We start from the raw sequence: 22,999 nt of genomic DNA, 5'->3' as shown, positions 1-22,999 counted from the left end.
CCGCTCGCTCGCTAGCATCCTGGGCATCACTGGGAAGAGAAAACACGCGGCAAGGACCACTGATCCCCAACCTGGTGTTGCTGCGTTCAGGTGCGCGGTGTGTTCCACAACAGTCCCCGATGTGCTGCGTTCAGGTGCGCTGCGGTGTGTTCCACAACAGTCCCCGATGTTTCTCATGATTATTTTTTTCCGTAGTAACGAGTAACGATACTGTTTCAGGGGAAATGTATCGGAGTAAAAGTACAAGTTTTCATTGCAAAATGTAGTGAAGTAAAAGTAAAAGTAAACAGAAATATAAGTAGTAAAATAAAGTACAGATACCCAAAAAAACTACTTAAGTAAAGTAACGAAGTACTTCTACTTCGTTACTATACACCACTGCACAATACCAACGCATTTTCGTGTGTGACTGTTTACCTGTGGAAATATACATTACTGTTTTTAATTTTTAGCCATTATTTGATCAATATTCTGTGCGGCCCTCACACCCCCCGTGATTTTCTTATTCGGCCCACTTGCTACTGAAGTTGAATAGCCCTGGTGTAGCTCATGAGATGTCACAGACAGTAGTGGTGCCCCACTGACCTCCAGTCTCTTCACAACCTCTCCAAAGTCTTCTGTGTTGTTATTGATGGAGCGCAGGGATACACTCTCACCACGCTCATAGTAGATCTTCATGGAGGCGGGGCTCCCCGTTGACCAACCAATCACGTCGCGTGTGGCACAGTTAAACACGACCGCTTTGGCCTCCTGGTCCAACAGGATGATGAAGTCATTTGAAATGGCCAAAAGGCATTCGCGCTCAGCACCGGCGACCTGGTCTTCAGCATGAACCTGCCAGGTGACGGCCCCCAGGCTCCGCAGCTCCGCCCCACTGTACGGACGCACCTTCTCCCGTCGCTTGTGCGCCAAAGAGATGAAGGGGAACTTCCCAGTGGGTTCTACTGGAGTACTGGTCACATGACGCTCCGCCAGGTCTCGAAGATACTCCTGCCGTGTACGCGTTGCCATGGCGCCAAACTTATCCGACTTGTGGGCCGCGTTCTCAGCGTTGATGACTTTGCCCAACAGGAAGTCCCTGAAGACAGTGGACTTGGGGAAGGTCACGCCCTTGGGGATTGGGGGGCCAAAGGAGGGAACGTCCTGGGAACGAGTGACCGCCACACTGCAAAAAGGAAAAAAGAGAGGGGAAAGGTTGTAAGTCACCGTGACAGTCAGTAAATAAACAATATAATCCATACCTGGCCAGGCCTTTGCAGCAATGTTCTTTAAAAAGTACGGCTGGGTTTGATTCTGTCATGAAACAATCAACAATTGCAGAAATATAAAAGGGAAATAATAAGTCTAAAGTCTATATAACTGAAGACAAATACATCAAAATATAATTAAATAATAAAATATGAACGCATGAAACAGAAAAATATACAAACATAACTTCACGCCATCAAAGGGGAAATAAATAGGAAGAACACTTTTTTTCAAGGACAGACCATGGGCTCGTAACTCAGCGTCGTGGAGACATCTTTACATAGTTTCTTCCAAGGTTTCACTTCTAAAAGGCATAAAGGAGGGTGTTCCTACGGGCTCTCCTCTTGTTACCCTCCCCTGCTCCTATTCCATTTGCTGTCCTCGAGTTGGCTTAAAATAAATTAGTTAACAGGTGGAGGTATTGTTGGGTCATTGTTGCTGACAGTTTGCTCAGTGTGGAAGAAATTTAGCAAAGTATGCTTTTAAACATATTGGGATAAATTTAGCATTTAGGACGATATTCTTGGATTATGGAATCAGTTGGCAGCATGTTTATATGCGGTCTGGCTGCATAAATGGAGGCTATAAGTTGTTACGTCCCGTGACTTAGACAGCCCTCTTTCAGGAAGAGGGTGGAATTTCAATTAAGTTGCCGTAAGCTTGAGGCCGACACAGCGATGAAAATTCGCCAGCTTGAGTTAGTCTCAAAGGAGGCTATTAAAGGGTACCCATGTAAAAAGTGTAAAGATGTGTGTTTCTAAGTGTATTCATGCTAAAGTTTCTAAGTAGTATTCAACAATGCACCAGTTTAGGCATAAGTTTACCTAGTTTCCGACATTCAACATTACTGGAGCTTGAATATGTCATGGTGGTGTAGCGTCACATCGTTGAGATCGACAGCCAGCCACAGCAGCCATTCGAATGCCAATATAAAGAACGTCGAAATGCAATGTACAAATGCTGAGACGGCTGCAGAATGAAATATGAAGATTGTGAGATTGAACAACTGGATACTTGTTGAACAGTTTGTTTGAGACTATCCCATTTAGTGATAGTAGACAGCGATGATAGCGATATGAATGATGAAGTTGATGCGAAGGACACTTGGTCAGGAAGTTCATTTTGATGGACCGCCCGCGCCGATGCGCAGACGTTTGGTGCAGATTGTGGAAATGTGCCACACAAAACAGACATAAATTGAGATGTTGTGCGAACTTATGTCCGATGATAGCAGGGTTCTACGAACTTGAAGATGATGAGCGTGAGATCAAGTTCAGAGACAGGCAAGCTGACTGTGCTGTGGCATGATAGCCGGGTCGCAAGAGTTGTCAGCGATTTGCTAGTGACTTTTTCGTCTCGCGAAGTTCGATGTGTAAACGGTGTCGGGGAGCTCGGCGCTGCGCGTCAGCCGGGCAGAGGACTATTAACGCCAACACGTAGAGACGAAAGCGTGATGCTGCTGCTGTATGAAACAGCTAGAAAGTGAGGGCCAAAGTTTTTTTTTTTTATCGATCTTATCTGTATCACGCGCGATCGACTGGCGGCAGCGCCCGCGATCGGCGTATTGAGCACCCCTATGATAGATTGTATGGTCTTGAGGCCGCGATCTATCAAGAAACAGCGTGTAAAGTAGCTCCGGATGGGTGGCTCTTTTTCGACAGCGACTCGTTAGCTTTGAGCTGGGTAAATAACTAGCAAAATCTTCTTCTGTTGCGCCCGCCACCGGATTTTTCATTTTGACGAAATGTAAATCCTCGACTGTCGTTTGTTGACAATAGCAGCGGGGGGGGTATGATTGATGCGCCGAATGGATGTAGCACGTTGTTGTTTTGCACTACAGGTACCCTTTAACCAACCTGGGTCTTCCCAGTCAGCTTTAAACTCGTTAGCGTTCGATGTCAGCAGAAATATTGCTCTAGTCCCTCCTTTCCGAGAAACTGAGGTTGAAGCCTACTTCAGCGTATTGCCACCGCCCTGCATCGGCCCAAGGAGGCCTGGCCTCTACAATGCAAGTTGGTTGGGAAGGCACAGGAGGCGTGTGCAGCGCTCTCTATTGAAGACAGTCAACGGTATGACCAGGTAAAAAATGCGATCCTTAGGACTTATGAGCTGGTGCCGGAAGCCTATCGACAACGGCTTCGTAGTCTGAGGAAATCTCCCCCTCAAACCTTTGTTGGGTTTGCGAGAGAAAAGGTGATGCTATTTGACAGATGGCGCCTAGCCAGCAAAGTCACTGATTTTAGCTCACTCCGGGAATTGATTTTGTTGGAGGAGTTTAGGAATTGTGTTCCAGAGCGGGTCATGGTGTACCTAAACGAACAGAAAGCCACAACTGTGCAGGAAGCTGCTGTCCTTGCGGAGGAGTTTGCGTTGACCCACAAGAGCGTCTTCGTGGGGAAGCGGGAAATGGCTACCCATGATAATAGCCCAAGAAATGCTGACTCGCTTTTCCCACCTTTCCCGCGTTCACAAGGGCCCTTCGCGAACCCAAAGTCAGAGAAGCAGTGCTTCTATTGCCACAACACTGGTCACGTCATTGCTGAATGCCTTCCACTCAAGCGCAAACAGCAGCCTCAACCAGTACTGCCAGCCAAGGGTATTGGTTTAATCTAAACGATTACTCTTCCTGACTCTCCAGGAAAAATTGGTACTACTGAAGAACCGGTGTCCTATGCCAAAGAGGGAGCTGATGAAGCAAGAGGTGAAGTACCTGATTGAAAATGGGTTGGCTAAGCCCAGTCGGAGCTCGTGGAGTTCTCCCTGCCTGGTGACCCCTAAGCCTGATGGTTCCCCTCGTTTCTGTACAGATTTTCGCAAGGTGAACGCGGTCACTGTAGCAGATTCGTTCCCTTTGCCCCGCATGGAGGACTGTGTGGACAGTATAGGTGCAGCTACCTACATCACCAAACTAGACTTGTTACTAGGATACTGGCAGGTTCCACTTACTTCCAGAGCTTCTGAGATCTCGGCTTTTGTCACCCCTGATGATTTTCTACAGTATACGGTGATGCCGTTTGGGATGCGAAACGCCCCTGCCACTTTTCAAAGGCTCATGAATCTGGTTATTGGTGACCTTCCCAGCTGTAATGTGCATTTGGACGATGTGGTACTGTATTCCTCTTGCTGGTCTGATCACGTAACTACATTAACAGCGCTGTTTGCCCGTCTAGCTCAAGCATCTCTAACATTGAACCTGGCAAAATGTGAGTTCGGAAAGGCTGTTGTGACCTATCTGGGGAAGCAGGTTGGTCTCGGGTCGGTGCGTCCTGTGACAGCCAAAGTAGATACTATTCTATCTTACCCAGTACCCACCACCAGACGGGAACTCCGGCGATTCTTAGAGCTGGTTGGGTATTGTCGATGCTTCTGCAGAAATTTCTCAGTGGTGGTAGCACCTCTCACGCATCTGTGTAGTCCAAAACAACCGTTTGTGTGGACTGATGACTGTCAACATGCCTTTGATTGTGCCAGATCTCTCCTCTGTCGTGCTCCGGTATTGGCTGCCCCAGACTTCACCAAACCCTTCAAGATAGAGGTGGATGCAAGTGCTACTGGAGCGGGAGCAGTGCTGCTTCAAGATGGAGCAGATGACATCAGCCATCCAGTCTCTTACTATTCAAGTTTAAACGCCCACAGCTTAATTACTCGACCATAGAGAAGGAAACGTTAGCTATGCTCCTGGCTTTGCAACACTTTGAGGTCTATGTAGGTTCCAGTGCGGCGGCTGTTGTGGTATACACGGACCACAACCCCTTGGTGTTCCTAAACCGGATGTATAACCAGAACCAGAGACTGATGCGTTGGGCCTTACTAGTCCAAGAGTATAACCTTGAGATAATCCATAAGAAGGGTGTTGATAATATCGTTGCCGATGCTTTGTCCCGATTGTAAATGTTTGGAGAATAGATATGTTTGGGTGTGACATAACTTCTAGAAGTTATGCATGTTTTTATGGGAGGGGGTGTTACGTCCCGTGATTTAGACAGCCCTCTTTCAGGAAGAGGGTGGAGCTATCTCTTTCAGGCTGGTAAGCCTGGAGCAACGCCACCTGAGAGGGATCAGCTGATCAGTGGGCGGGACATATGTACACCCAGAGTAAGTGTTTCTCTCTCTCGACCTCTGATTTCTTTGGTATGGTGCCGAAGTGTGGGCCACCATTTGTTGCTCTGCGGGTGAAGCTGGGTAGGGGTTCTCTGCCATTTTTGTTGTGTCCATTTTCTCCTGTTTTGTGGTCAGACAGGGAGCTCAGTATTGTCATTTCTTTCAGTCATGGTAGGTCAGTTGGATCTTTTTCTTTCTAATTAGCATGGGGGTTCTGTTTGTTGTTTTGGCCTTGGAGACCCTGACGCCTTTTTCTTTTTGCTTCTGTATAATTCTACCCGTTGTTAAGCCCTAACTCTGTCAAATAAATATCCCTTATTGGCTTATGTATTTAACTTCATTGTTTGCCTCCTTTGTTTACCCTCGTAGCTGTCTCCCTTCTTTGTATGTTGCGACCGGCGCACCCTTAGACAACCAAGAGGCCGTAACATAAGTGTTCAAATACAGTACAGTGAGTAGCATACACACAGAGACCATTAGTGCATGAAAACCGAGACATGGTCCTGGATAAGCTGACGGGACAGTCCAGACAAATCCTCATCCAGTCCACAGATAACTAGTAAATGTTGCAAACTATGCCTGACTACCTCCGGTGTATAAATACTACACATCCAATCACAGTTGACACGCCGGCTCCCAGTGCTGACACCCGGCCACTCGCTGCTACATCATGGGATGAAGAGCTAAAGCTAGCAAGCCCAAACAGCCTCCGTTCCCTAAACAAAGAGCTAGTTATGCAATCCGCCTGGCTGGCCCCGTGTGACTGAGGCAGCGGTTGAAAGCAGCAGATTAGCACCCCGCTGGCCCCGGGCCACTTACTCCTCTAATGCTCTGGTCTGGCTCAATATGACCTGAGCAATATCCAGAACTTAGCAGCAGTGCAACAACATGCTATTAATAACATATTGACTCAGGAATTCATAACATACTCCGTCCTTCCCTAGTCTATATTAATAAAGACACCCCATGCTCACTATATGGGGACATAGACACAGGACATGATAGTAGAAATATATAATACATATAAATACATAATATATTTTGGGAAAATCAGGTTGCAAGCCAGTATGTGTGTGTTCAAAAAGGTCGCATGTGTGTGTTTGCAAATGTGTGACTTGCGATCAGCTGAAAGCACATGGTGGCAAAATCAAATCCCTGCATCAACTCCATGCATGGTTGGAACAAAACCAACACACCGCAACCTGCCAACATCAACACAAACCCCTGCAGAGTAAAGCTTACCTCTGTGTGTCACCGAACAGCAACCATGTTCTGACTGAGTACTACTGCCCGATATCCTGAGTCTTTGCTGCAATCGATGGGAAGCGAATCCCTGGGTCGATGAGAACTAGATTCTCTTCGGTAGCTACAATAAGACCTATAAAGTCTTGGTGTCGTCTTGTCTGGAGGCAGAATTTTTTCCGAACCATCAGGGAAAGGAATCCATGGAAAGACTTGAGGTCTTAACATGTGGTGCCTCGATCCAAGGAATAGAAGAAGCAAAAGGCAGGGTGTGAGTTTCTCTGGGTGGGGGAGATGGGTCGTCCTCAAGGACTCGGTGTTCCGGGCCTCTCCATTTCTTCCATAAAGCAAACCAAGAGAACCAGCATTTCACCCGCTATCCTTTCCCAGATTTTAAACTTAAACATGCCCCCTTTAGCCAAAAAGCAAGCTGAATTAAAGAGTCCAAGGGTTGATTAGCCTGAATTTGACGCGGGTGCGAGCTGAGGGACAGAAGGCTGGCCTGACCCGTCCACTCCTGAGATAGACTCTGCGAGCTCTGAGGGACTCTGCTCTCAACAACCCTCCCCTCTCACATGCATGTCCAGGCGGAGAGAGCACTTCATGTGCATGGCGCTAACTCCTTCAGACCATTCCGACTCCCGCTGCCCAAAGGCAAAGTGGCAGGCAGGGAGGGAGGGAGGGAGGGCGGGGAGGAGGAGACGAAGAAGGGGGAGGCTTGTATTATATGAGTGTGTGAAGAGGGAGCCTTTGAGTGAATTTGTGTGCCTGGGGAAAAGTGCGTGCGTGCGTATGCATGTGTGTATGTATGTGTGTGTGTGTGTGTATGTGCAAGTAAGCATGAGAACAAGGTAAAAAGTAGAAACGGCAGTAAGAGAGTGAGAGGGAGCAACTATGTGTGAAGTGTGTGTGTCATATCGGTGTGTGCAGAGCACAGAAAGTGTGTGTGCGGTGGGGCAGGGATGCGCGAGTGTGAACGCCACTGAGTCGCATTCTGATCATCACGAGGCTAAGAATCAGAGGAGAAGAAGAGGAGCACTCCGATCAATTGGACAGCTACTGCAGGGACAATCTATTCCATTTGATCATAATCAAACTAATTTATACTGGAGACACGGAGTGGACACGACCGTTCACTATCGGGAGCGACAGGACAGTCACGCAGCAGGCTTTTATGTTTGACCTGTGCCTTCCAGTCAATGTTTTTGTCTTAATGCGACTGTGGCAGAACACACACACTGCTGGTAGCACTGGAAGTGGAGTGGAGCTTTCCCATTAAAAAGGGCCGCACTGAGATGGCAGTAAAAAACAGGTTTTTATTCAAAGTTGGTACAGGGTGACCCACTTCAAATTGTCATGCTCCTCCTCAGTCTTTAGATAAAGTCATATTTAATCTTACCTGCTGTAGACCACCTCTCTGTAACTTAACCTCCTCAGTTCCATACTTATACTTTTGAGATATTGTTTCCCTTCCTTTCTTTCTTTGACAAACCACATTGCATGTGTACATGTATAGAAGAAAGGGAGAAAAAAAAAGACTGCCATGTTTCGCTTGTGGTCCTGACACATTTACCGTAATAAAAGCTAACTGCTGCTAAAATATAAAAATAATAAAAACCCACCTGTAGCATGTGTTGTCAGAGCAGGGATCGTGCACCCGTACGATGATGAAGACATGTTGAAAGTGAGAGCGAATGGTCTTCGGGGTGAAGGGGTGAGCGCCGGGCTCCTGGAACACGATAGTCACAATGTCGTTCCCTATGTGGCGCTTCCTCAGCAACTAGTCGATAGATAACAACACAGTCTGTTTAGAGGAGTATGGGACTATGGAACCTGAAAGTCATACCAATCATGTAGTACAATCCATTTAATTACATCAAAACAATAAAAGTTTCTTGAGAATGAAAGTTGGATGAGAGTCAAATCTGATAACTGAGCCAGGAGTCATAAGTGTTCCTCTCAGACACACCCTTCTTTTCTTCGGTTTACTTTGCTCCATCCGTTTACAAATAAAGGAGTTTTCCTCTCCAACGGTACCTGTTGTTTGTTATTGGGTGTGTAAGGCAGCAGAGTCGACACGTGGAACATGAGCTCATAGTCCTTGTAAGTCGTGTACAGGGAGTGAGTTCCCGTGGAATCCGCTGCAGGGGGAAATAGCAACACAGAGTTGAGGCTCATTGCACAATTACTGCATCCATCTCTCTCACATGTGTATCCTGTGTGCTCCATGGTGGCTGCGCAAGACGGGATGCAATGTCTCCGTAGCACAAATAACTAGACAATAGCAAACTGTGGATCGATGTCCGCCTGGATAACATGGTCACTGCTCAGGCAACTGTTTTAGTGTCAACCTGTAAGTGGAGCTCTCTCCATGCTTTTGTCACATTACAGTTTCCAATACAATGGACAGTGTCTAAATGTATAATCATGTGTAGGCAATGTTTCTTTGGAACAACAAGGCTATAAACCAGAAATTATAAGTATTCATATTCAACCACAAAATCTGTTTGTTCGAGTCAAGTCAGATTTCCTAAAGTTAGATTAAATCACAGCACATCCATGCACTCATTAGTATCACTGAGGGACACACCAGGAAGTGAAGGATACACGAGAAGAGAGATGAAAAGTAAAGTATGACAGACAAAGATGGTGGGTAGAAATTAGTGTCAGTGAAAGCAAACATTGATCAAAAGCAAGATAAAGAAACAAAGTACAAACACTATAAAGTATGACATGAAACTAAAGTGAAATTATTTGACTGCTGCAGGTAATGAAAAGTTAAGGCCACTGGCTCAGCAGCTAAATGCACATCACATGTATAGTTGTGTGTGTGTGTGTTTACTTTTGGTGTCCAGCTGCGCTCTGTACTTGGTGAAGCCCTTGAGGCGAACCTTCTCCCCCAACAGTTGGAGGAACTCTTCCAGAGCGTCACCGGCCATCTCGTTGTTGTACATCTCCTCCTCGGTGCGCTGGCCCGCTCTGCAGTACATCACCCCCACCTTCACCTGAAAGCTCAGCTGGGTGACAGCAGCAAAGCAAACACTTTTCCTTAATAGTTAATGTCAGGGCAGAGTATTTTGTAAGAAATCACAAAACACAAATTCGCTTTCTGTACAAGCTATAGTATCCTCTTACCGCTTGTTCATCCAGTTTCATCAGCTGCTCGGTGACTTTGGGCGTGTTGAGGCCCAGTCGGAGGCAGGACAGGTCCAGCTCAGGCAGCACGTAATCCAGTACATCCTTGATGGACAGCCCCCGGTTGGTGCCGTGCTTAGAGGTGGAAGGCACGGCATCCTCCAGGACAGAACCTCGGATAGTGGTCAGCTGGATGGAGGGAGACAGAGAGGAAGAGATTAAGAATAACGCTGTTCAGGAGATTGAACAGGCTGATGGCTAAACATGCCCAGACTACAAAAAACAGACACAAGTTGCTGCAGTTTTATTAACGCGATACCATCCTCTTAATGTACCCTCAAAGAAATGTACACAAAACAACAAGACAATTACGACTCAAGACGTCGGGTAGATAGAAAATGGAAGTGAGGAAGAAGAGGTGGGAGGGCTGGTCCAAGTATTCTGTATACACAAAGTCAGCATTGTGCTTGACTGAGGGAGGGAACTCAATCACTCAGCTATCATAAGCAGCTGGAATGGACCAAGACAATCTCTCCTATGAGCTGGAGGCTGTGCAGGCCCGTGTTCACAATGGAGCTGTGTTCTCCGTGGTTGAAAGGTAGGACGGGGGCGGGGGGGGTCCTGTGGTACTTCAGTCTGTGGGGGTTGTGTGGGGGTTTTAATCACATGCACTTGTCCTACTGCAGTCCACAACAAACAGCCCCACGCAGGTGCCTTTTCCCTCTTTCTGGGAGTGTCTGTCTCATATAATAAAACATAAAACCCAAACACAGAAGACTGGGGGCCAACATTGCAACTAAATATGACTGTGTCTATTTTACTGAAACACTCTCCACTAAGTGGTTTGAGGTTTTTGGGCACTGACAGGCCTTGGAGGCTGGAAGATGAGTGCACTTCCTCAAATTCCTTCACACATTGCTGATATTAGGAGACGGCTGAATAGTCCCAGGGCTGGTTGCATAACAAGGAACAAGGACTGAGGCTGGTTCTGCCTCGGGCCGATCGGCCTGGTCTGTATAGGAGCAGTTGAACAACACACACCTTCTAATACACAAGTACTAGAGACACATCGATTGCAACTGACTGACTACATTTGGCTTCTATCTAAGAAAATTAATTGACAGCATTTCATAACATTTTTTTAACCGTTCGTGAATGAAAAATGTAATTGTACGGTTATAAACTATGTAGTATTTACACATCAGAGAGGAATCACAGAAAATAGTACCCTATACTGTGTATGTAGGAATATTGTCAACTGTTTATTATCTGAAACTGTGGACTTATATATATATACATATACACACACACACAAAACTATTCATTAGTATTTATCAGTATCTATTTAAATGTGTATTTTATATTACCACTTGCTGACTGCGCACGGCATAAGAGGAGAGGAGACCCTACAATGTCACCACGACAAAGTAATAACCTATATTTAAATAGTTCTCACTTTTTCCCTGAATGTCTGAATAAGTTGCTTCGTTTGTCGCGAGTACCTTTTTAGATATAGCCTTATGTCGCTAAAAGGGTCTGAAAAGTGACTACGGTGTAAATTTGCTTGGAACAGAATCTGAGACTAATCCAGTCAACTGGCAAATCAATCGGTGCATTTCTACTAATCATAGAAGGTGTACTATAAACTGGATCTAAGATCCGAGCAGGTGTCAAACAACATGTATCTATTTTCACAGTCAACCAGAAGTTTGACTTCACAGGGCGGAAGGACGGATGTAGTGTGGTGCTGAGGTCGAGGCCGGACCCGATGGCTGACCTCTCTGGTTCTGAAGATGAGACGGTAGTTATACTGCTGGCCGTGCTCCTTGTCCTCCTCCAGCTTCTCCCTGCGCAAGCTCACTGCCACGGGTCCCAGTGCCTCGTCAATCCCAAAATAGTTCCAGTGCTCTGATGGGGAGGAAGTGGGAGAGAAATGAGAAAAATTACATATTTAAAAAAAAAAAAAGCATTTGTTGGGTGATCTCAAACTTTACTGCTTTAAACACTTCACATGCTAATGAGTTCATAATGAAAGCAGTTCAATTCATGTTACCCCTCAGGTAGAAGAACTTCCTGTAGTAGTAGGCTCCCAGGTCCACATGCTCCACGATGTATTGTTTCCCCTTCTCGCTGAGCGTACTGGGGCCTTCCTTGGGCCCCTCGAGCACCGCTACGCCGGCATTAGTGCAGTGCGTGCTCACAGACGTCTCGTACACGTTTCCCTCCACACTCAGGAGCCCTGAGCCGCCCACAAGCCCGTGATACACTGCCCCACCTGCTCCCATTCGGCGCCTCCCGTTGCCATCGGCACCTATCTCGTTGCGGAAGCAGGGGCAACTTAGCAGAATTTCATTGCTCTGTTCATCCTCCCCATCCGGACCAGGACTGTCCCGAGAACTGAGGTCTTCCTGGCTGCCCCCCGGGGAGCTGGAAGGCAAGCTGTGTGTGGACGAGAGGGTGGAGGTAGCCGAGGCCACGGCAGCAGCAGACGCCCCCGTGGTGATATTTTTCCTCTTGCCTGCAATCTGCCGCAGCTGAGTAACTTCGTGGAGGTCAAACAGCATGCTTTGAACATCGTAGTGGGCAAAGCTCTTCTGACACAGCCATGGCTTGAAAGGGGGTCCCGTGTCCTCCGTCCGGCTGTCCTCTGCGTCAGACCCTGCTTTAGGGGAGTCGGACTCACCCCGCACGCTCCGGAGTTTACGAAATATAGACTCGCCCCCCGTCTCAGATTTAGTTCTTCTCTTTGGGGGCTTATCTCTGGCTTTCGGAGTCTGGCTGTCCACGACGTCCTCCTGAAGATCAAAGCTGGCCTGCTTCTGCCCGACAATCAGCATGTCCTCCAGTTTCTCCGGAGCAGAGCTCCGCTGGTCCACGCTGTCCCCTTGATAGGCCCGAAGCATCTCAAAGAAGCTCTCCCCGGATGCTCCGTATTGATCTATTGATGAGGTGCTCCCGTATTCGCGATGGAGTGGGCACCATTTGGCTGCCGACGCTGGACCCCAGTCCTCGCCGCTGTCTCCACTCCCTTCCATCTCGCTGATAGTCATATCACTGTTGCTGCGCTGATGGATGCGCCTCTGCCGTGGGTTTCTGTGGGCAGGGCCTCTGTAGTCTCCTGGGACGAGGTACCGGGTGTCAGGGCTGTAGTTGTTGGCCTGGGCTCGACTCTTCAACGTGTTGTGAATGTTACGCAGCATCGACGAGTCCTGAGGGCTCATTACGGAGCCTAACCTAATGTGACTTTTGCCAGCAGAGGGCACACCAGAGTTCTCAGGCTCTGCAGCCGAGTGCCACACAACCCCGGCAATGTCTTTCCTCGGGGGCCAGTCCGCCACCCGGGCCCGCACGCCCATTTTAGGCACTCCTGTGCTCACAGTGGCGTGGACGTTGTCTGTGCGGGGTGGCCCAGTTCCTCCATTGACCATACGGAGGTGACGCGTGAAAAACTCATCGGTGGCGGGGATGGAACCCCCAACGGTGCGCTCCATTGGTGGACACTTCAGGCTGGTGAGGACACCAGTGCAACATGCTAAAGGCACTTAGCAGGGAGACATGGCTGCTGATCCCCGACTTCATGGGCAAGCCCACATCTTCAACATCCAAGTCTTCATCCTGCGTCTGTGTCGCCACTGCCACCGCACTCGTCTTCTTCCGGACAGACTATCCCGAAAAGAAAAGAAAAATGTGTTAGCACATACAGTCAGAGTCTGGAGATAATCACAAATACATCCGTTTCCTGACTCGCATCACTTTTCTTCTAATATATAACACTGGCAATAAGATAAATCGGCTAGCAAGTCTTAGAAGTTGTTGAAATAAGATCCTTAGTATTTGAAAACCAGATGACTTTATACATGATGGGCTGTGATCGGTGCCCAGTTCCACTGAGCTTGACATGGGAATCTCACTTCTTTAGCTAAACAAATATACATGTGTTCACTACTTCATAATATGATAGTTTGAGGGCATCCATCAATACTTAAAGATATTCTAGTTTCAGTCTACATACAGCAGGGAAACTTCTAATGCTTTCCCGCCAAAACATTGAGAGGACATCTTTACAAAAATGCAAATCTCTCTGTAGGAAATGAAAGAAACACAAAACTGCCAGGAGAACTGAATGTGGATGTATTTTTCTCCCCCTCTGACATCTTTTTAAGAGCCAATGCATTTTCAATTTCAGATAAGGGGGCCTGCTTTTCCAACTCAGAGTAAGCATCGAGGGGATGACTTGTTTTTTCTTGAAAGTCTTGGCAAAACAATGCCTTTGCTGTAATAACCTATTTTATCCAAAAGAGAACGGTCAAGAGGACTTTGTTGGTGTTTTAATAAACCTGTTCCGGACCGAGGCCATAACCAGAATGACACATAAGAGAAAGAAAACCCTCCCTAAGTCACTGACTCTTGCCCTGTGACTGAACCGACGTCTCTTTGCGTGACCCTTCAGTCGCCAACATCGGTCAGTTGTGATGCAGAGCTGCACTTTTCTTGATCAAATATCCCAAGCCGCACGTCAGAAAGCAAAAGGGCTCTTTGAAAGTGGGTGATGATCCTCTGCCGATTGAGCAGTGAGACAGTGGGAGAGACGCCGGCTCCACGAGCAGCGCTGCCTGGCTGTGATCACATGAGCCACCATCAAGCAGAGCGCTGTGACGGAGCCACAGCACCTTCACACTGCTGCCCCACAGCTGGGCCCACTTCACGCCGACCGAGACACATGCAGCACTGAGTAGAACCGTGACTGGCTCTCAAACAGTAAAGAAGGCAAATATTGACCAAATAAATACAAGTAAACACACAGACAGTAAACAAGGGCTATGCGACACCTCACAGCAAGAGGCAGCCGGGTTCGGTTCCCGGTCCGTCTGTGTGGAGTTTGCATGTTCTCCCCGTGTGAGCGCGGGTTCCCTCCGGGTTCCCTCCCAGTCAAAGACATGCACCTTAGGCTAAATTAATGTAGTAAACAAATATGTGTATGACATAAGAGTACACAATACCATGTGACCAAGGACATTACCACAGTCAACTGAGACGTGGCTCAAATGTTCCAGAAACAACGCAGTTTGTAGTAAAAACATCCATTTACAAGTCAAGAAAATAGTGGAAAATCTCAAGGCTGTGGAGATGATTCAGTTTGAAGAGAGAGGCGACTTCATTCATAAAGACACGGTGAAATGCTTTTACTTCCGTGTTGATGTTTACATTACGGCATAAACAGGTTATGCTTGCGCAATGGCCAAGATTATTGGCGACTCCCCACATCCTCCCTCCGTGAGATTGGCTTTTCTGCTGTTGCCCTTCAAAACAAAAGCTCAACATTGAGCATGGATTGAGAGCGGCCGTATCTGCAACCTCGCTTACAAAAGATTTGTAGTGAAAGACAGGTTACTTGCAGCCACAATAAGCAATGTATTTGCCAAATAAGTTATCTATTGCATGGATAGAATTGTGTTTACATTGTTCTAACAAAGTGATTGCACATACTTGAAAGTGATTGTAATTTTCTTTAGTTTATTATTTGAAAAAGCACATACGGAGTAGTCACAAAGAGTTGTTATTTCAATAAATATTCAGCATTGACTACTTTGTTGGGGCATGAACATGTCTCTTCCTCCGAAGTGGGGCGTGACGGAACAAGTTTGAGAACACCGTGTTTGGCCAATGTTGAGCAGAAGCAAGCTGCAAAATAAAAACAATCTTCTTCTTTTTTGAACCGCAAACATAAAGCAATAATAAACAGGGAGCCCAAGCAAGAAGCTAATCACAGAGGATTTCACGTGGAGCCGAGCCGTCCGACAATAAGCCGATCAGAGCAAAGACCATCAAATGGAAAAGGCAATTTTCAGATTCAAACCAAGGCTGTCACAGCTTCATGGTTACATGACACTAAATCTTCAGCCAGAAGAAATGAAAATAAGATGAAAAGAAAGATATCGCCACTGAGATCTTACATCTGTCACATGAGGATGGTTCCAGACTATACACTCCTCTCATGAATACGCACCAAGTCTTTTGGGGCATGGGAGTAAAGTAAGTGACGGGAACAGATTAATGAAAAATCATTCATGAATTAAAAAGATGTTTAAACTCATTCATGTCCTACTAACACTCTTATTCCTCTGACATGAATACAAGTGTAAAAAGCGGGAATATGTTAAACTGCAGGTCCAGTCCCAAAGAGTTGGGCCTCATTCCCGCATGCTGCCGAGCATCCACACACACACACAACAGAAGAGGAGCAGAAACACACACACAACAGAAGAGGAGCAGTTACACACACACACAACAGAAGAGGAGCAGTTACACACACACACACAACAGAAGAGGAGCAGAAACACACAACAGAAGAGGAGCAGAAACACACACACACAACAGAAGAGGAGCAGAAACACACACACACACAACAGAAGAGGAGCAGAAACACACACAACAGAAGAGGAGCAGTTACACACACACACAACAGAAGAGGAGCAGTTACACACACACACAACAGAAGAGGAGCAGTTACACACACACACAACAGAAGAGGAGCAGTTACACACACACACACACACACACAACAGAAGAGGAGCAGTTACACACACACACACACAGAAGAGGAGCAGTTACACACACACAACAGAAGAGGAGCAGTTACACACACACACAACAGAAGAGGAGCAGTTACACACACACACAACAGAAGAGGAGCAGTTACACACACACACAACAGAAGAGGAGCAGTTACACACACACACACACACACAGAAGAGGAGCAGTTACACACACACACAACAGAAGAGGAGCAGTTACACACACACAACAGAAGAGGAGCAGTTACACACACACACACACACACAGAAGAGGAGCAGTTACACACACACACAACAGAAGAGGAGCAGTTACACACACACAACAGAAGAGGAGCAGAAACACACACACAACAGAAGAGGAGCAGTTACACACACACAACAGAAGAGGAGCAGAAACACACACACAACAGAAGAGGAGCAGTTACACACACACACAACAGAAGAGGAGCAGTTACACACACTAAATATGCGCGCACGCACATATCCCAGAAAACAGGCCTCTAATCCACTCGCTGAAGGACACACAGACGAATGACTGTCTTCATGGTCGTGTCAGATTAAAACGAAGGAGTTTGGCGTTGCAGACGAGGCGGTGACCCCACGAGGAGGACTGACCCTTCTCAGGCGATTAGGAGACTTCACGGACGTTTTGGTCTCGGACGACTCGTCCATTAGTCGCTTTTATGCTTTTTGTCACGCTCAAGAAACTTAGAAGCACATCGCCTGCACCTCACAAGCATTAATGGGGTGCTTTGAAATGATTCCGTGTGTAGATTAAATTGACAAAGTGTTAGTGGGAGAAGAATTTCTTTGGTGAAGGACAGCCGGCGACCCCACGGCATCACCCTCCTTCCAACGTGGCCAGCCATCCCCTCGACAGACCATGCTGCATTAAAGGGACGATCTGTTTCCCCGCTCTGGGGGCGTGTCCAGACAGCTTCAGCCTGTTGACTAAATGAGGTGAACTCGCTGCATCGGGTCTCTGACCTCCCAGCTGCTCCCTCGGGCTCCTCAAAAAAGGATAAGCAAAGCTCTGGTGCAGACGGAGGGTTCGTGATGTCACGGGGCACCTATAGGTGCTACACTTTGTTGTTCAAGGTGTAGGGATGAGTCGAGACACAAAGCTCCTCTGATGGAGCAGCATGCCTGAATAAAGATGAGGGCTGCATGTGTTGCAGGTGACTCAGACACTGCGCCACAGACACACACACACACACGTACGACAAGGAATTAAAGTTGGACAGACAGCAGTCAGTCAGCAGAACTTTATTGTGACGGTGAATCACAAACATGCACCTGAGTTTTTTCAAATCTGACTCACAAAAATCTGCGCAACTTAAGCAGTGATCCGAGTCATGATCCAGCCCCAGCATGGGGTGCGAGACGCCGTCAAAGACAGAGCCTCCTGGAGGGGAACCGCTGCTGCTGAGCTCGTCTGGCTATCTGGTGTCGCCCAGAGAAAGGACAACATGCTGGGGTTGAAAGACTCCTTCGTCCTCCGTCTCCAAACAGAGAGGCAATGAAGTTCCCCAGTGGACTGAGCAAGTGTTTCCAAAGGCGAGACAAAGGATTGCGCTACAAGCTTGTAATTACTGCGCGCTCGAATGGGGCTGAGGGGCTGTTTGGCTGACACCATTGGCTTTCTAACAGGCACCCTCCCATTTAGCCCATCGGCTCACCCGGTCCCCCTCATCGTCCTGCTCTCAGGGCGGCTGGGCAGCCGGCACAAAGGTCCCTCTGTCCCGGGCGAGACCGGGGCCCCATTCCAACATGCTGAAGTCTTTGAAACGTGCCTGGCAAGGGACCCTCACTGTGGCTGTGTAGACGAGGCCCGCCAGAAAACCAGACGAATCAGATGGGGAATTAGAGACATAATGATGAAGCAAACACTGAACCCAAATTTGGAAACAATCGAAGCAACAAAGAGCTAGAAGGAGACATTTGTTACGAGCACATGAAGGGCTCACCTGTCCGGAAGAATAGGAAGAAGGCTTCCGAAAAAAAAGGCAATAAATTATCCGATTTGTTTTCGTACGAGTGTGACTCGCTGCCGCGACAGACATGAACTGACGGATGACTGAGATTTGGGGAAGTAACGTGGGAAAAACGGGATTAAAGCTACAGACTGGAGCCAAGATGCAGTCACTCTTCCCCAGTGAGCAAGCCTTCCCAAAGGGACACAAGTCAGACGGATCATTGAAACTTCAGGAGAGAAGAATGGGGCAGTGATAAATCCACTAACTCCTTCACGACATCATTTCCTGTCAAGGAAGTCGTTTCCAGGAGTGATGCGTACACTGCGGCCCCGACACATGCGCTGAGGTGTCGACTGACCACGGCCCCCCAGAGCCACAACGGATGCACGGGAAGTAACGCAGCATCCCCACCACTCGCCCGGCTCCCGTCTGCGGAGCCCTTCCCTCTTTGTTTGGACCCTTCTCCCCCTCCTCCCGTCTGTGCATCAGGCTCAAACCTGCCCGTCTGATTGAGCAAACCCGAGAACCCGACACCTTCAGAGAGAAACAGGCAGGCGATACCAGCATCGACATCCTGGAATTCCACCAATTTCAGTGGAGGAAGTGATGAATGTCTGCGTGAGTGTGTGTGTGGGGGGGGGGGGGGAAGAGGAGTCGGGCATGTTTGGGCAAATTCTTAGAGAAAAATGCAACACTGACAGTCAAAGTGATGTCAGTAATAAAATACTTTAATGTTTGCCATCACTTGACAGTCTCCTATCTTTGCAAACCGAGAGCCTTAATCTATGAAACACCAGCTCTGGATGAAGTGGAACGCCACAATAAAGGAACTGAACCGACGAATTGTTCAACCGACCACACATGCCATGCAAATCCTGCGTGTAGTTGGAGCACTTCATCTCCATTGTTCCGCGATGTGCTGCTGCTCTGCCCCGTCGCCCGGCCCCTCGCTATCACTGCCGCACAGCTCAGTGAGTCATGGGCATTGCTAACACACTGGCAAAGTGAATTTCACTCACTGCCTTACACAAGAAGACCGCTCTGGAGGAGCGCCAGGATATACGCATTGCCATTATTTCCAGCAGGGTGTCCTGGATCCTCTCTGCTTATGCAGAAAGTACTTCAGCGGGGTTTTTACATGTTACGTGGCGGAGGCAGCGGGATAAATAGACACTTGAAACACTTGACGGTGTTTGGAGTGAGAAATGGATAACCCGGTCCTATTTCAAATGTCATTATCAGGGAAGGCCAGGAGTTGCACAAAGACAGCCTTTGTTCAAATCATAGAGGGTAATTTACTAACTGCGCTGCTAACAGCTTCGCTGGTCTTGCTTGTTCAGAGTAAAGAAGGATCACTACTTCTTATACTCTCGAGTCTAATCTATTACCCGTCAAAACATAAAGATAAAAGAGTCAGGCTTGTGTTCAATTGATCAACAGAAACTTTACAGTCCATAAATCCATTCATCTCCGGAGTTGGTTTAGGGCCTGGTGTTTGACGTGGTTAGATGACTCGTAATGAGGAGGTTCATATTTGGGCTCGTCAGCTTTTAAAAGCTGTGCGTTCTGAAGGGCAATGGAGGAGAAGCCGAGCGCTGCTGCCTTGAGAGGAATGCGAGAGGTTGTGATGAGGCGGGAGCTGAGGTCTGCTCCAGGCTGCACCTTCCTTCTTCCAGGCCTGTCCGCCCGGCTCCATCGAGAGGACTCCAATCGGAGAGACAGCGAGCTCCTGATGCACATGGACGTGTACACACACACACACACACACACACACACACATGCAGAGAGCAAAACCTGGAGGAAAAGTCTAACTTCTATTGAATCTACAAGAACACAAACAAGTGGATTTGGCTCATGGGAGGAAACTCATGGGACAACAGTTATTTCTGAATGTAAAAAATTCAAGACGCTTTCTGTTCCTGCAAACATCAAAGACGGCACTATCCCGTCCCGAGTCGGCTCGAAGAGATGCTATTTCTGTAATGTCTCAGTCTCAAACCAAGATTACCTTTTCACATTTTAAATGCAAGTTATGGTCTCTGTTTGGGTCCAATTAGAACAAAAAGATCTCATAGACTCTCTGAATGAAAGGACAAGTAAATGTGTAATGCATGTGAATAAACACAGTGGCCATATGGAACTCTGCCGCAGTCTTTCTGGCTTGATTAAATGCAATAATGTGTCCAGCATGCAGTTTTCGCAGATGGGAGGCCAGAGAGGAATTCTAGGATATTCTTGTTGGCAAACAGACAGGAGATACTGGCTGTGATTTGTATACCTCTCAGCCATAAAGTTTGTATAAGGTGATGAGATACATCCCTACATCAACACCGTCAGCTTTCTGTACCCACGTTTAATGAACTGAAAGCTGACTCATCTATTTAACAATGACTGCATTGCAATACGGTAGTAGAGTAGTCGGTTGTAGTAGTATTGGTGGTAGCGTGTGTTTCACTCTAGTTGACCCTTCTTGTGGTGACATAGATCTGTATTAGGTCACATTGTGGGGTCAAAATGCACATCCACATAATGCAAATCACTACATTTAAGGCTGAAGACTTGGTTAAAGGTTGGGGTGAGGTCAGTTTATGGTTACGGTTAGAATTGGGCTGGTAGGAGTGTGTATGTGTGTGTGTGTGTGTGTGTGTGTGTGACAACAAGTAGTTCCAGACACAGGTCTTGTGTAATCTCTCGTGACGACCTGGTACAGCAGTCTGGTATGAAATGGTCAAACACCTGCTGATTATCAGCAGCAATGAACATTTGTTTTGTGAGTGTGAGTAGCACAAGACTGATGAGTACAATTGCAAATTCGCATCCACTAAAAACAGTCTGACACTTGCACGGCCGTCTTCAGTTTTTCTGCCAAATGATCCGGCAGCTCCCATGAGAGGCTGTGAGGCGGCTTACGCTGAGGTAGTCATTCATTTCATTTAAACAACTGTAGGTTTATTGCAATTACAGTAGATTGGATTATTTCCACACTGCAATAAACTGCAGCCATGTTGATGTTTGACCACATTTTGCATTGCTGAAGCGAGCAACCAGGCCGCTTGGATTAAGCCCCAATGAAATGGGGGCATTTCCCAGCAGCATGCCTTGTTTCACAGGGCCGTGTGGACTCGGGGTAAAGAGGTGTTTATAGGGCCTCTGCAGTTCCTCTACTCGCTCGAGAGAAGGGAAATACGCTCTGAATTAACATCCGAAAAGCTGTGAATGTGTTACAAAACAAAAAACCCAGCTCAGCATGGGGGGTGGCACACACACCATCAATTGAGGATTAAAATAGAAGGGATTCGAGAGCAGCAGCAGTATAATTACCAGTGATGACGCGAGGCGGAGGTCTATAATTCAGCCTCTCCACGTGCCAGAGGACTGGGGGTGGGGGCTTAGCCAAACACTTCCCAAGCCTGCTATGACTTAATTCTGTGATCACAGGCACTCACGATCAAACCGATCACAGGGAGCCCGCAGTGCTCACACATCGTATGCATCTAGCATGTTCTGCTTCATTTGCTCCACTGGATCACCGTCACATCACGGCTGGCGGCAGCAGTTAAGTGGCGCTGGAGAACGTTTGAACAGAGTGGGTCAATCAAAACGTCAATGACATCACCGTGTTTTGATTGTGCGAAAGCTGGTGTGCCGGAGATGGGATGTTGCAGCTCGAGGCTGGGCCATCCAGGGGTCACACACACATGCCAGGGAACCCTGCCGATTGGTCATTTGTCGCATGCCAGTCCAGCTGGGCCGGCCAATGCAGCAGTTTACTCGTGTGGCTCATGGCCACGAGCAGTGGAGAAAAAAATGGACGCAGTCAATAATGTTCCTGAAAATCATCTTGCTTAGAGACAACAGGCGAGCATGACACATACACACCGTTATTGAAATACCAATCGCGTTACTCCATTGTTCCTAATGGAAACAAACTAATCAATGCTAAAAGGTTTGGGCTCAGGGGAGGATAATGGTGGTCGCCTGATTGACTCACATCGCTCGGGTTATCCATTTGTATTATTCGTCCCTATTGTCTTCGATCAGTGAGCCACATTGCCGTTACTTGCTTGAAAGTCTTGATTTCTTTTCTTTCTTGTATTTCAAACTGCAACAACTGAATAGGATTGTCTTCATGAGGGCAGAGCCAGGACCGTGTAGGAGCAGCGAGGTCGCTTGGCAGCAGCCTGACGGATTCTCCAGGCAGAGCGGTCAACATGACAGATGTCTGCGATGTCCTCTCACGTCGTCTGCCTGATGACATCACAGAGGACGACACAGACAGAACCCTGATTGGACCAGCTTTACCACTATAAAGTACATTGATTTTAAATGGTTGCAAACTAAGAAATAATAAAACATTTGGAGTTAAAATCATAGCCTCTGTGCCCATTCAACACCGACCTTGTATCTATTGCTAAAACACAAAGGCAATAAATGAATGCTCTGATCAGATAACAGCCCGCCGGGAGAAAACAATGAAAACAGTCAGCAACAAAGAAACGGCTCACATGGAACATGAAACCCACGACAGGACCCGCTGCTGCTGAAACGGGATTTTAAAAATGGAATACTTTGGGAATGACCTATTGGATTGTTCTGTGTTTTGATAGTACTGTCTGGACCGGTTGTGGCAAGGTGATGTTCTGGGAGAGGAGCCCCTCTGATGGTTTGAATGGGAATGTTGGGAAGGGTCGGGACCCAGCTGAGCAAACATGAGAAACATGA

General features: G+C 47.4%; 2 protein-coding genes across 2 annotated transcripts in view; one reads left to right on the top strand and one right to left on the bottom strand.

Annotated features, from left to right (window-relative positions):
- The window catches only part of LOC130201665 (signal-induced proliferation-associated 1-like protein 1), a 33,538-nt gene extending 14,356 nt beyond the window's left edge, over nt 1–19,182 (bottom strand). Inside the window, exons 1-8 of the mRNA XM_056426753.1 lie at nt 19,134–19,182; nt 11,780–13,267; nt 11,504–11,634; nt 9,727–9,915; nt 9,434–9,608; nt 8,629–8,732; nt 8,214–8,371; nt 586–1,165 (exon numbers count right to left, since the gene is read on the bottom strand). Of these exons, the coding sequence (XP_056282728.1) occupies nt 586–1,165; nt 8,214–8,371; nt 8,629–8,732; nt 9,434–9,608; nt 9,727–9,915; nt 11,504–11,634; nt 11,780–13,267; nt 19,134–19,182 (2,874 nt within the window). The remainder of the gene's footprint in view (nt 1–585; nt 1,166–8,213; nt 8,372–8,628; nt 8,733–9,433; nt 9,609–9,726; nt 9,916–11,503; nt 11,635–11,779; nt 13,268–19,133) is intronic.
- The window catches only part of LOC130201381 (hepatic sodium/bile acid cotransporter-like), a 106,619-nt gene that overhangs the window by 54,587 nt on the left and 29,033 nt on the right, over nt 1–22,999 (top strand). The window lies entirely within an intron of this gene.

The sequence above is a fragment of the Pseudoliparis swirei genome, chromosome 11, assembly GCF_029220125.1.
Source record: "Pseudoliparis swirei isolate HS2019 ecotype Mariana Trench chromosome 11, NWPU_hadal_v1, whole genome shotgun sequence".
NCBI lineage: Eukaryota > Metazoa > Chordata > Actinopteri > Perciformes > Liparidae > Pseudoliparis > Pseudoliparis swirei.
This window is presented reverse-complemented; position numbering and strand designations above follow the sequence as displayed.